The sequence below is a fragment of the Phallusia mammillata genome, chromosome 4, assembly GCF_965637545.1.
Source record: "Phallusia mammillata chromosome 4, kaPhaMamm4.hap1.1, whole genome shotgun sequence".
In the NCBI taxonomy this organism is placed as follows: Eukaryota; Metazoa; Chordata; class Ascidiacea; order Phlebobranchia; family Ascidiidae; genus Phallusia; species Phallusia mammillata.
In genome coordinates, this window is record NC_137255.1 from 10,792,803 (window position 1) to 10,804,621 (window position 11,819).

Genomic DNA, 11,819 nt, shown 5'->3' on the forward strand with positions numbered 1-11,819 from the left:
TCTACACTGACGCACCGAATGCCATTGTATAAACAATCGAATGTTGTGAGAAGGGTTTGAGCTTAAACCCACCGTGACTGTCGACACGTGATTACACTCCAAAATTAATCCCTTGATTAAGTAATAGTTTAAGTCAGTTTGTCTTGGTCCAGCCCAGACACCATGGTACATGTCTAAATTTCAAGTTTGTGTATCCAAAGCCTGTTTTGTTATTCTGCGGTGACTGGCAACATGTTAGGCATCTTGCCACACACTTACCCGGCACCATGAGAACATGACTGAAGTCAAACCGGGAGCTTATAATCCCGGGATTAACAGAACCAACAAATTAGTTTAACCCCTTGAAGAATTCAAAAGCTTGGGCTGTGATAGTGGATGACATTTCCCAACATTAGTTACATTGATTGACACTTGGTTTCAGTTTGATTATTAACACGTCGGTGTTATTTCGCGTTCAAGTTAATGATCAAACACCACAACGAAAGACGATGAAAACAGTTTCGATGAAAAAGTGCAAGTAAACTGTATGATCCGTGTCAACCAGTTTTCACTTCTGATTGTTTGATTTTGGTCCGTGTAAATCTTCACAGCAAGTGATATGTGTGCTTTATGTCTGCACAGCATGTAACTCGCACAAACAGTAGCCCTTGCGGGAAGGTTTTGTCCTTCGCGTGGTTTTAGTGGTAGAATATGGGCCACAGACAGACAGTCGACACGATAATCGACGGTCAGTTCTTTAGTCTTTTATCCGTGTGTTTTCTGCATTGTAATCTATAAATTAGGTCGAAATCGTCGGTAGTGAATGCTGAATAGGAAGTTCGGACGCCAGTTTTGATTGTTTATGTTCAAATCTGAACGCCACTGTTCTACTGTAGAATGTGTGGGTGTGTATTTCGGGGCTGAATTATGTTCATGTTCCACCAAGCATTGTTTCTGCGTTCTGCACCATTGTACATGTCGTTTGGGTAAATTATTAATGGCGTTAAATTCCTGCAGGACATATTTTACTCGACAAGAATAATGTGTTTTAGGAACTGTTCGAATGGTTTCATTAGTTGTGCAAATCTGCAAAGTAAGGTGTTATTTGGGCTTGAGCTATTTGTACCGATATTGATTCTAATGAGGGTAGTTGACTTATTTAATGGCATGTAATGTCAAGTTGTGTTTACTCGGCACAAAAACGTCGTGGCCAACATCTTAGATCGCTTTGTATAGCCTTCCTGCAGACTTCGGTATTACGATGTTTCAAAGGCATTTCCCCTATTAGTGGAAAGACAAAGGTGCAACTTGTGAAAATTCAACGCTTCAGTGGCAATTGCAACAAATGGCCGTACTCGACTTCTTTACGCGACAATGCTTTTTGTCACCATTTTGTTTGCTTTATAAGGAACCCGACTTATCGGCTGTATCGTTGGCGGGCAACAGACTCCACGCTGTTAGCTGAAGAAAAAAGGCATTTCTTTTGCGCACTGAAAAATCCTCGCGGCACTTCGGCGTCAGACCGCTGTTACGTCCTGGCTGGTGGCCTTTATTCAAACTGAATGCGTTTGAAAAAAAGTAGCACAGAACGTCAAGACCATAATAATCGCAGATTCGATCAAACTAAGCTGTGTTTTGAAGTTGAGCAAGTGTTTAACCCGTACCTTATCTTTGTTCATCGTTTCAGACTGAATATAGATTTAAAAGCGACAGGAAAAATCTGTGTTATCAGTGTGGTGATTAAAGTGGAACTTCACCTGGATATGAAGGAAAATTTGATATAACACAAGGAGTTGAAGACTATCGATAGATAGGTAGAGAACCCATTAAGACATAGATACTGTGTCTGCTGGGGAGGATTGACATTTCCCAAAGCTGTCAACAACAAAGAAATGTTACACTTGGAATTTCAAGCAAATATGTGGATTTATATTATACTATTGATACCGACCATCGCTGTAACAGGTACATAGAAATACAACTTTTATCTGGTACTGCCAGACAGACTGCTAGAGTGCTAGTACCTAATACAATACCCAATACACTACATTGTCGTTAACTATCAGAACCGTATGCCGATTATTGTGTATTAGAATTGGGATTATGTTGAGTATTTTGGGTCAAGTAGCTTATCATAAGCAGGTACAGCAAACTCTAAAGTCTCTATTAAGTAAGAAGCCTTATAAACTGCAAGCTTTCAACAGAAGCAACATATTTGTTACGTCGCCCAAGTATGTGAAAAATGGCAACTGCGTTCAAAGTCTTGAACACACACTGCGACAATAGTTCGTTAAGCGCTGTAATTACTTCCTTGCGACGAAAGCAAGTCTGTTCCAGATTAACACTTATATCGATTGTTTTCGCGTTAGATTGGCCCAACGAATTTCATTAAATGCGAACTTGCACGTTGTGTTGGTCCACTACTTAACTTTGAGTCAATTTGAAGAGTTCCCATTAAAACTTGACAGAATGTACCGTTTATTAGCCTAGACTTGATAGAAACTGCCCTGTCATCATAAATATATCTTTTTTGTAACTACAGCAAAAACAGCATGTGAAAATGAAGAGATGACGTTACGATGCCCTGGAAACGATTTAATTCAACTGAAAATGGCAATATATGGAAGAAATGATGATCGACTTTGTATCTCCCAGGACGAAAGTGAAAACAATGTTGGTTGTGGGCTGCATACACAAACCGACATTGTTAGGAAAATGTAAGACAAAAACAGCTGTTAAGCTATTGGTTATTGTGGGCTAATTTCTTGTTGTTTACATGTAGGTGCGACGATAAAAGTGAATGTACGTTTCGCGTTGGCCCCTCAACATTTCCCGACCCTTGCCCGGGAACTGCCAAATATCTACAAGTTATGTGGAAATGTGTAGCCTTTGGTAAGTAACAACATTACAGAACAAAACTATTTTCATGTTTCTACATTAATAACATCTGGATGTGGTGTGGCGTGGTTGTGAACATATTATTATCGGTAACCAAACCCAAGTAATTCGCTTGGTTTCCATGGCGTGACTTCATGCTTTGTTACATCGGATTCAAAATAAAATTGGATGTAACTTAACTATAGCGAAGATTGCCAGGCCAAATCGACAATTAGAATTGGTGCTAACTATGGCGTAACGAAAGAGCTATGTCTGGTGGCAAACTGGTGGAATTTGTTGTATATCGCTTGAATGAACTTCTCCTAGACAGTGTTTGTGGTCTACTTGTCACTTGGGCGATTCGCACGCTTGAGAAGTGGGACTAGTCACCCGCAAGCATTCACTCTTAAACCCCTGATGCATGTTTCGTCAAACAAAAGCACAGGAATTCTTACAAACAGAATATTGTGCCTCGCAAACCTTTGCATGGAGATTCAACTAATCTTATTGTTTAAGTTTTCTGAATTCGAAGACATTTTAAGTGCACTGCACGGATTTGCTCTGTAATTCATGGATTAGTCTTCGAATTTGCCAGACAAGGCATTTGTACCCCACCTACGATTTTGGTCTATTCACTGGCGGATAATTTGTAGTTGTGACGATCAGAAATTTTCGCCTGAGTGGTTACGGATCAAACTGGTTTATCGCCGTAAAATTGCTTGCTGTTTCACCACCTTTATACAACGTCAGTACATTTCTACATGTCGAGTTTTTAAGTAAATACCGATGTCAGTTCGAGATTTCGTTGTAAAAACCTTGTAGAATTCAGCACGGCGCTGTATCGCCGTTGAAATCTGATACTTTAATTATTTGCCCATCCTGCCAATTCTCCAATGACTGGGGTAACTCACCCGTACACTTTCCTGTGAGTAGAAAGGCGGCAATCTTCATGCAATTTGCGTGTTTATGTTTCAGCGGCCACCTGTCCGGGTCCTGTAAAACAAGTAACAAAAGGAAATGCGACTGCAACGGCCAAAAATACAAACGGTGCTTGGGCGCGTGATCCCTATCAACAAACACAAAAGTAAGTTCCATCTCACAGCTTAATACGTTGTCTCAAGCTGTGCCTAATCAATCACTTTTGTGACAGAATATTTTTTATGGGCTGGAGGCCGTATGACGCCCCACACTTGTATGAATACGCAACAACAGAGGCACTGGAACAAGATAGAGCAACCACTTTTCATCGCATACCAGACCGTGTCGACGGGACTGGATTTGTCGTTTATGATGGCAGCATCTATTACAACAAGGTAACGCAATGCAATGTTGTTATCAAAACGGTACGTGGTTACTGTAAACTGACACCGCGTATTTTTTACAGGAAAGATCGCGTAATATCGTGAGATTTGATCTCCGAGAAGCTCAAGCTAAGGCCGAGAGAGAGATTCCGAACGCTAATTATCACAATACATCTCCATACGGTGTGAATATGGACACTGATATTGATTTGGCAGTGGACGAGAATGGACTTTGGGTGATTTACGCCACTGAGAGGAACAATGGAAACATCGTTGTTTCAAGGTACTTCACCAATAATGATCTTCAACTCAATTAAAGCACACACTGTGTGACTACGTAAAGTTACAAGAGCCTAATTAATGACTTGTTATTCAACAGCCTGGAACGGGAATCACTTAACATTCTCAACACTTGGACAACGCCCTATTCAAAACTATCGGCTCTGAACTCGTTTATTGTATGCGGTGTGCTTTATGTTGTCAATTATGACACTCTTACTATTGATTATATGTTCAACACAACGTCCAAAGTTGGAAAAGAGGTTCGTTGGTCTTCGTACTAATTAGCATTTTTTTAAATCAGTTGCTATCCAGTTGATTTTTCTCATCGGCAGGGGCTGGGGGCTTTTCAGTTAAAATACTTTTAGCGGTTAATTTGTCACACATAATGCGCTGCCCACTTACTGACTGCTTCCAAAGTAGGCCGTCAGACGTCCAGTAGACTCTGTATTTACTGCATTTCCGGCTGCTGTGCGGTGGACGTGGGACTATCATTAAAACGAGCGCTCGCGGCAACTAGGTCACGTAAATTACCTTTTTGTCCATAGATAAACATCGCCGTCCCAGGTATAACGACTGCAGCGTCGTCCATTGATTACAATCCAAAAGACCAGTTACTCTACGTTTGGGAATCAAAAACAGCAATAAACTATAACATCGAGTTCGCGTCGCCTAGTGTTGAAACAACTACCGTTGCACCCACAACAACAACCACAACAATAGTTGCTAAACCTGATGCACCTTTAAAGACAACGAAGCCTAACGTTAAGCCATCAGGTAGGTCGTGTATCTGAAGCTTGCCAGTTTGTGCAGTGAACATGAACTTATTGGACTTTTGATTTCTGCTTTCAGCGCCGCCAGGACGTACCACTACGTCATTTTCTACGTCAACATCGACACAACAATCGAAGTATTGCCGCTCACAGGAAGCTAGCGGCTTGATTTGGAAAGACACAGCGTACGGAACAATGGCGTTCTTGCCTTGTCCAGGTTGGTTTCGCAAATCAAGTTTATGTGCTCCTGCGACGTAACGGCCGCAGCACGCACAGTTTATACATTATTGATGACATTGACTATTAGACGCACAGAACAGACCGCATTTAAAACAGATCAATATTAATTTTTAAACTGACAGGCATTGGTGGTGGGCATGCAAACTGGATGTGCGCGGGAAACGTATCTAATCCAAGTTGGACCACTCACGAGCCAGATCTGACACAATGCGCGTCGCGCTGGATAAAGGATTTTATCGAGAAGGTAAAGACTTTATTGTGCTGTGTTTGTACAGGTTTATCGCAGACGTTCGCCGACCGGAAAATATCGGCTTTGAGGATTTTTTGTAATGTGTCTAAATATTTTTTTAAGATCAACGTTGGAACTATGAGCGTTGGTGACCTTAGTTCTAAACTTTTGGAAGACTTGCTTCAAAAACAAACTGAGCTCAAAAGCTGGGACATTGCCAAAGTTATTGAAGCCCTTATCGGTAAGCCATTGGCTGCTTATACCCCAAACTACGAAGCACAACACAACAAAATTATTTGGTACCTTTCAGAACTTTTGAAGGTTGGAGAAACCGAACCACGAAATGCCGCCACTCTCACAAACACCATAATAAAGTGCAGCAGCATTTTGCTGTCGCAAAACGTCAGCGCTGCATGGACAGCACTGAAACAGCCACTGCGGGTAAGACGAATTATGGACGGTGTGGTCTATAATTGGCTTACATGGTTACTAATGGTAACTTGCGTTTTCGACAGACCCATCTCGCCTCGTCGTTAATGGGCGTCGTCGAAGATGCGGGCTTTTTCCTTGCCAAGGATATAGTAATGGACAAAAATAATCCTTCCCGAACCACACCGACCACCGCTGAAGAGTTTGATGTCAATTGGGTTGAAGAGCAAGTGTCGCTTGGAATACATGTCCAACGTCAAACTGTCGACGATTTGCCTTCCACTGATGTTTCTTGGCCCAGCTCTAGAGGCGACACAGTAAAGCTAAATATACAAGCGATTTCAGAAGCTATCAACGACAAGTCAAGAAAAACATTAGTTTTTCTGTCATTTGTCAACATAGGGAAATATTTGGAAGACTCAAATGGCTTCGGTTCCAGGAAGAAACCAGTTAATTCTCAAGTTGTATCAGTTTCAGTTGCATCCGTAACTGACGACCAGTTTAAACGGATTAGTCACTCATTGGATCTTAAACGCCCTCTGCTCTTAAACCTACGTCACCATGAAGATCATCTTCCCTATCACACATGCGCTTTTTGGAAAACAAGCCCAAGGTAACATTTTTGAAATGCCAGATAGTCTGTAGTATTGAAAATGCCAAAATGAATGCATAAAAACGTTCCGGTCACAGTGCATCGACTCAATTTTATGTGTGCATTCTAAGTTAAAATCAATAAACGTCATTTCGACATGAAATAGTTAAAGGTTGTATATCATGTAACATGATTATGTCTTACGCCTTCACTGTAGATACAGTATTATGTATGTTGACACTTTGGTGTGAAAAATTTGTATCGATAAAATTTATTTTCAATAACTGACCAAGTTTTAGGTAATTGCGATAAGACAACGCGAGGGCGGGGGCTTGTAATGAATGTCTTTTGTTATCTGACAGTTTTATCTTTCCCCATGGTGACGTATTCACTTTTACCGTCCGATAGCATAGCGGTGTTGAGTAAACCGATTTATTACTCACGCAGTGAACAAGATGGATCTTGGTCTCGGACTGGCTGCAGAAAATTGTCTGGCAACAGAACACACAGCCTTTGTGAATGCGATCATATGACGAGCTTCGTTGTCATATCTTCTCAGCAACCAATCACACCAAGCGAAACTGCACCTATATATCCAAGTGACATGCCACTAAAGTATTTGAACATCGCCAGAAGTGGAGTTGTCATATCATTCGTCTTTTTGTTGGTCGTCGCGATTACCCTCATCGCCCACAGGTCAGTGGTTTATCAGTTGTCAAAAACAGATGTTTTGGTATTTCGAATAAATTCGCACTCTTGCTAATGCGCCTCGTGAGCGTATAAATGCGAAACGAATTGATCGATTTAACCAAGCGAACTGAAATATGTCAGATGAACGAATCGAACTTTATACTGCGCGCATTGAGTGGAATAACGGTTTAACCTTGCGTGAATTAATTTATTTGTCAAACAGGACACGTTTTAAATAGAAATTTATGGTGCCATATAAGTAAGTACATTTTTTCGCAAATTTGTTATGCTTTTCTGTCAGCGGAAGATTATCGCGGCCCCGCGGATAGATGATTAAACTTTTTATTGTCTGATGATTTTCCTGTTGTGTGCTTTTGTTGCTTCGATGATACAAAAATAGTGATAAAAGTATATCTTTTGTTCACAGTAAATCCCTGGATTTAAACACAATTCACAAAAACACCGTGATATCGTTATGCTTCACTGAACTTGTGTTCCTCTTTGGCATCCACCAAGTTGATTCGCAAACTGTAAGTGTATGCTTTGAAACCTATTTTTGGCTCATACAAACAGTTTGACTAACGGCATTTCTTTGCAACAGATGTGCGTGGTGACCGCAGTACTTCTACATTTTGGTGTTCTTTGCGTTTTTACCTGGTCAGTGTTGGAAACGCTTCATCTGTTCATGGTACTTGACGACAGAATCGAGCGGAACGACCGGTGGCGTTGGTATTACGTCATAGGGTACACTTGTCCAGCAGTTGTGGTAGCAGTAAGCTGTGCGGTGAAGTACAAAGGATATGGAGGATTCCTAGTGTAAGTATTTTATTTGAGGAAAATAAAGAAAACATTCGAAGTCTACCTGATTGTGTTTTAAATCACTTGTTTCGGCCTGTTTAAGATTAACAAAAATATCTAACAAAACCGCACCCAAAACTGATGAACTTATTTTTACATTATCATGAAAAAAAAATCTAATTCAGTTTTCTTCTATTTCAGCTGTTGGTTGAAAAGTGATGATGGTTTTGTATGGAGCATCATTGCTCCGTGTTGTGTTGCAATATGCATGTGCATATTTTTCCTGTTTGCTTCACTTCGAAAAATGAAGAAATTCCAACTAAACCGAAGTGGAAAGTCAAGAAACGGAAGGTTAGTTAAATATTTTCAAACATTGCCGAGTTAAAGTCAAGACCAGGGAACCGCTGTTGAACAGTGAACGGTGAAAGTGTTTTGCTTTGTAAGACACTTACCCGACTCCCATTGTTTTGTCTAGAGAGTTGGCTGCTTTAATGGATTTAATGGAGTGTAGAGTGGTTGTTATGTAGCATTTGTCGATAGAGGTGGTGACATTGTACCGCGACGGGTTTTGAACAAAATCAACATGATCGTGTTTTTATGTCAGAAAACTTTTTGAGTAGTTCTTATCCCTTAAATATTCATCCTGGAGCATACTGGCAGTCACTAGGTTGACTAGGTATAAATGGAAACCGTGGTGAAGCAATGCTGTAAGTGTTTTTGTATGAAAAAAACATAACAAAAAGATTACAAGATATGCAACAGCAGCATTTACCAAGTATCCATATGCTCATTATAAACATGTGGCATTATATATGTAGAGGCACACCTTTACCTATGTTAAGAAAAATGTGTCGTGTTGAAATACTTTCTAATATGAAATTCCATTGTTGCAATATGCGACAGCAAACTGTCCATACCCCAACAACTGATGTTTGTGGTGGCACTTTGTCTGGGAATGTTTGGTTGTTTGTCTAAACCGTGGCCAATTTGTTGTCAGGTCTCACGCAGCGCGAATGGGAGTGCTTCTGCTTCTACTCATTGTAATGTGGAGCTGTGGTTTACTGTGGTTCAGCAATCTGGCGCCCAAATATACGGCTGCGTTGTTCTGCATCTTCTGTTCGGCGCACGGGGTGGTTTCTTTCATCTTTTATTGTCTCATTCCAACAGAGGTAAATCCACCCCCTATATTGCAAATATGTTTGTTTTGAAATGTGTTTTGACCGAACAAAATTATTTGAAGGTACGACAAATGTACAGCAAGTGCATATCAAGTCGCAGAAAACCAGCAGACAATCGACGGTTTTCGGGTCTTGACCATTCCTGCGACTGTACTGAGACAAACACCGTAAGATCAAATTTGCGTATGGACGGCACCACTCGCACAATCTACCATTACCAATCAGGTAGGTCAACAAAGATAGCATCTTTAAATATCTTACAGTAATGAATAAAACTGATTAATCATGTTTTGTTCAAAGGAAACCCTGTCACATCCACGACCATGGTTCCTATCGCCAATGCTCAATCTATGCGACTGGCAAAGGCTGCGGCTATTATGGAGAACGAACCTTTTGTGATGAATCCAAGCTCGACCACGGTCGCATCAGATCTTGTGGTTCATCGATTTAACACATGCAGAGAGCGCGCTGGTCGTAACCTTTCTGAATGTGAATGTCTGATCGCATCAGCAGATGACACTGGTACGTGAACCATCGGTCAATTTGATTGTATTGTTTCATTGAGCAATTCTTAATCAGAGCTAAATTATATGACAGATCCTAAACTACCATCTACCATCAGCCATCCTCGGCATGCAGTGTGGAACGATTATTATCCAACGCAGAGCAGCAGGCAAACCCTCGACCACGCTAGCATCAATGGTGTAAACATACATCAATGTGCAACCAACCAGTATGAGCAACCAACTGAGCATTACTGTCAATGTACACAAATTTCTGGCACATCGTCTGGTTGCTATGATCACCTTCACGACGACCCGTACAATCGCTCACAAAAGGGCACCCCGGCACATCGGTGTCACTTTCCGACTCCCCCGCCCCCCACAAACCGAATGTTACCAAACGGTACTGTACAATCCGGTCGCGCACCACATCATTACGAAACCATGGGACCGTTTCTCCCAGTTGCTGGAGTTAACAACACCAATCAGGTAGGAACTTTTTCTGTTGTGTTTTAAATCAACTGCTTTTGATAATGTAGTACCGTGTCACAATCGATTAATTACTCGTCATCGTCATTAACTACAAAAAGCCTGATGTAACAGTCGTTATTACTGATCGCATCACCAAACTGAACTTAAATTTTACACTACAGAATCCGAATGCACTTCAACAAAGACATTGTTACGAAGACGTTACGATGCATCAAGTGACAGTGGAGGGAGATCAAAGACGAAGACCACTTTCCAATTGTTCTTATAACGACATTAGAATGCAACACATGGAAAACAACTACAGACAATCATCAGCCTCGACTGACAACTTATGTAATCGCAAAATCACCCAAACTGGACATTATCCAATTATGTATTGTCCTATGCCTCGATTTAACACTGAACCAGCGGAATGTCGACGAACAGACAACCACAACCGAAGCGGAAGACATTCAGATCCTTTGTCAACCGATCAAGGTTATGACACCGATTCTCAGCAAGCCGCTCAACAACTAGCTACACACAGACACAGCAGTGACATTCCGAAACCTCACTACACGTCATTGGTTGTAACTAACAGTGGAAAAGCGTCATCGAGTCCGTGCAGCAGCCAGCTGACCAGACCCAGTTCAGCGTCGGCTGAATCGGATTGTGCGTCAGAAAATGATCGCGAGGTGGAATTAATAATCGGGGTCACTGCAAACAGAAGTGGGAAACCAGAAAACGCAGCACATTCATCCGGTGCTGCTGATAAAGTCACGCTGGACCGTGAACTTGACGACATTTCCCTAGACGGGATCGACACAGCTACAGGTGGTTGTGTAAGCGGATGTGGCACTGTGGCCAGCTGGTCTGCCGTACCTGCCCATGACCCGCGCGTCGCAAACACAAAGTTCGCCGCGATGAATAATGTACGCCGGGAGCGAAGTAATAGTTCTCACAACGACTTAACACCATCTTTGGACGCCAGAAGCGTTGATGCCGAGGCGAAATGTACTCGTTCAAATGATCCTTGTACGTATACGTTACCAGGCACTGCACAAGCCGGAACGAAAGCACGTATTGATTTACGAAATGGTGGAATTAGCATGATTACAAATTTATAATCGCATTTGGTCTTCCACTGCGTTTGTTTTCACAAGTCCTAAACGTTTTGGACTTTCTCTTATTTATGTCAACAAGATTGAAGTTACAATTCACAAAAGCTAACTTTACACACATAAATTTTACACAAAACAAACTATTCACACCAATTGTTTGCCTTTTCTATTTGCCCTCTTGCACCAGATATTGCCGGGCTGAATCATAGCTTATGATCCCGTTTAACGCCTTTATGATGTTCCCCTGTATTTGATATGCAGCATTTTTCTTCTTTAGCGCGTAATACAATGTACAAAAAATACAACAAGTTACTTGTGTTGTACGGAACGCTTCCAGGAAGTAAAAAGTATCGACGTGG

General features: G+C 41.4%; 1 protein-coding gene across 1 annotated transcript; it reads left to right on the plus strand.

Annotated features, from left to right (window-relative positions):
• Window positions 1-1,630: 1,630 nt before the first annotated feature.
• LOC145222409 (adhesion G protein-coupled receptor L3-like) lies at window positions 1,631-11,783 on the plus strand. Its single transcript, XM_080088519.1, has 22 exons — window positions 1,631-1,944; window positions 2,522-2,696; window positions 2,762-2,871; window positions 3,832-3,940; window positions 4,007-4,169; window positions 4,241-4,440; window positions 4,537-4,699; window positions 4,985-5,213; window positions 5,289-5,426; window positions 5,572-5,693; window positions 5,802-5,919; window positions 5,989-6,119; window positions 6,194-6,720; window positions 7,147-7,395; window positions 7,817-7,919; window positions 7,991-8,205; window positions 8,389-8,538; window positions 9,185-9,356; window positions 9,428-9,590; window positions 9,666-9,887; window positions 9,963-10,357; window positions 10,522-11,783. Exons 1-22 carry the CDS (start codon window positions 1,872-1,874, stop codon window positions 11,464-11,466), a joined length of 4,872 nt encoding a protein of 1,623 aa, XP_079944645.1. The 5' UTR covers window positions 1,631-1,871; the 3' UTR covers window positions 11,467-11,783.
• Window positions 11,784-11,819: the final 36 nt, after the last annotated feature.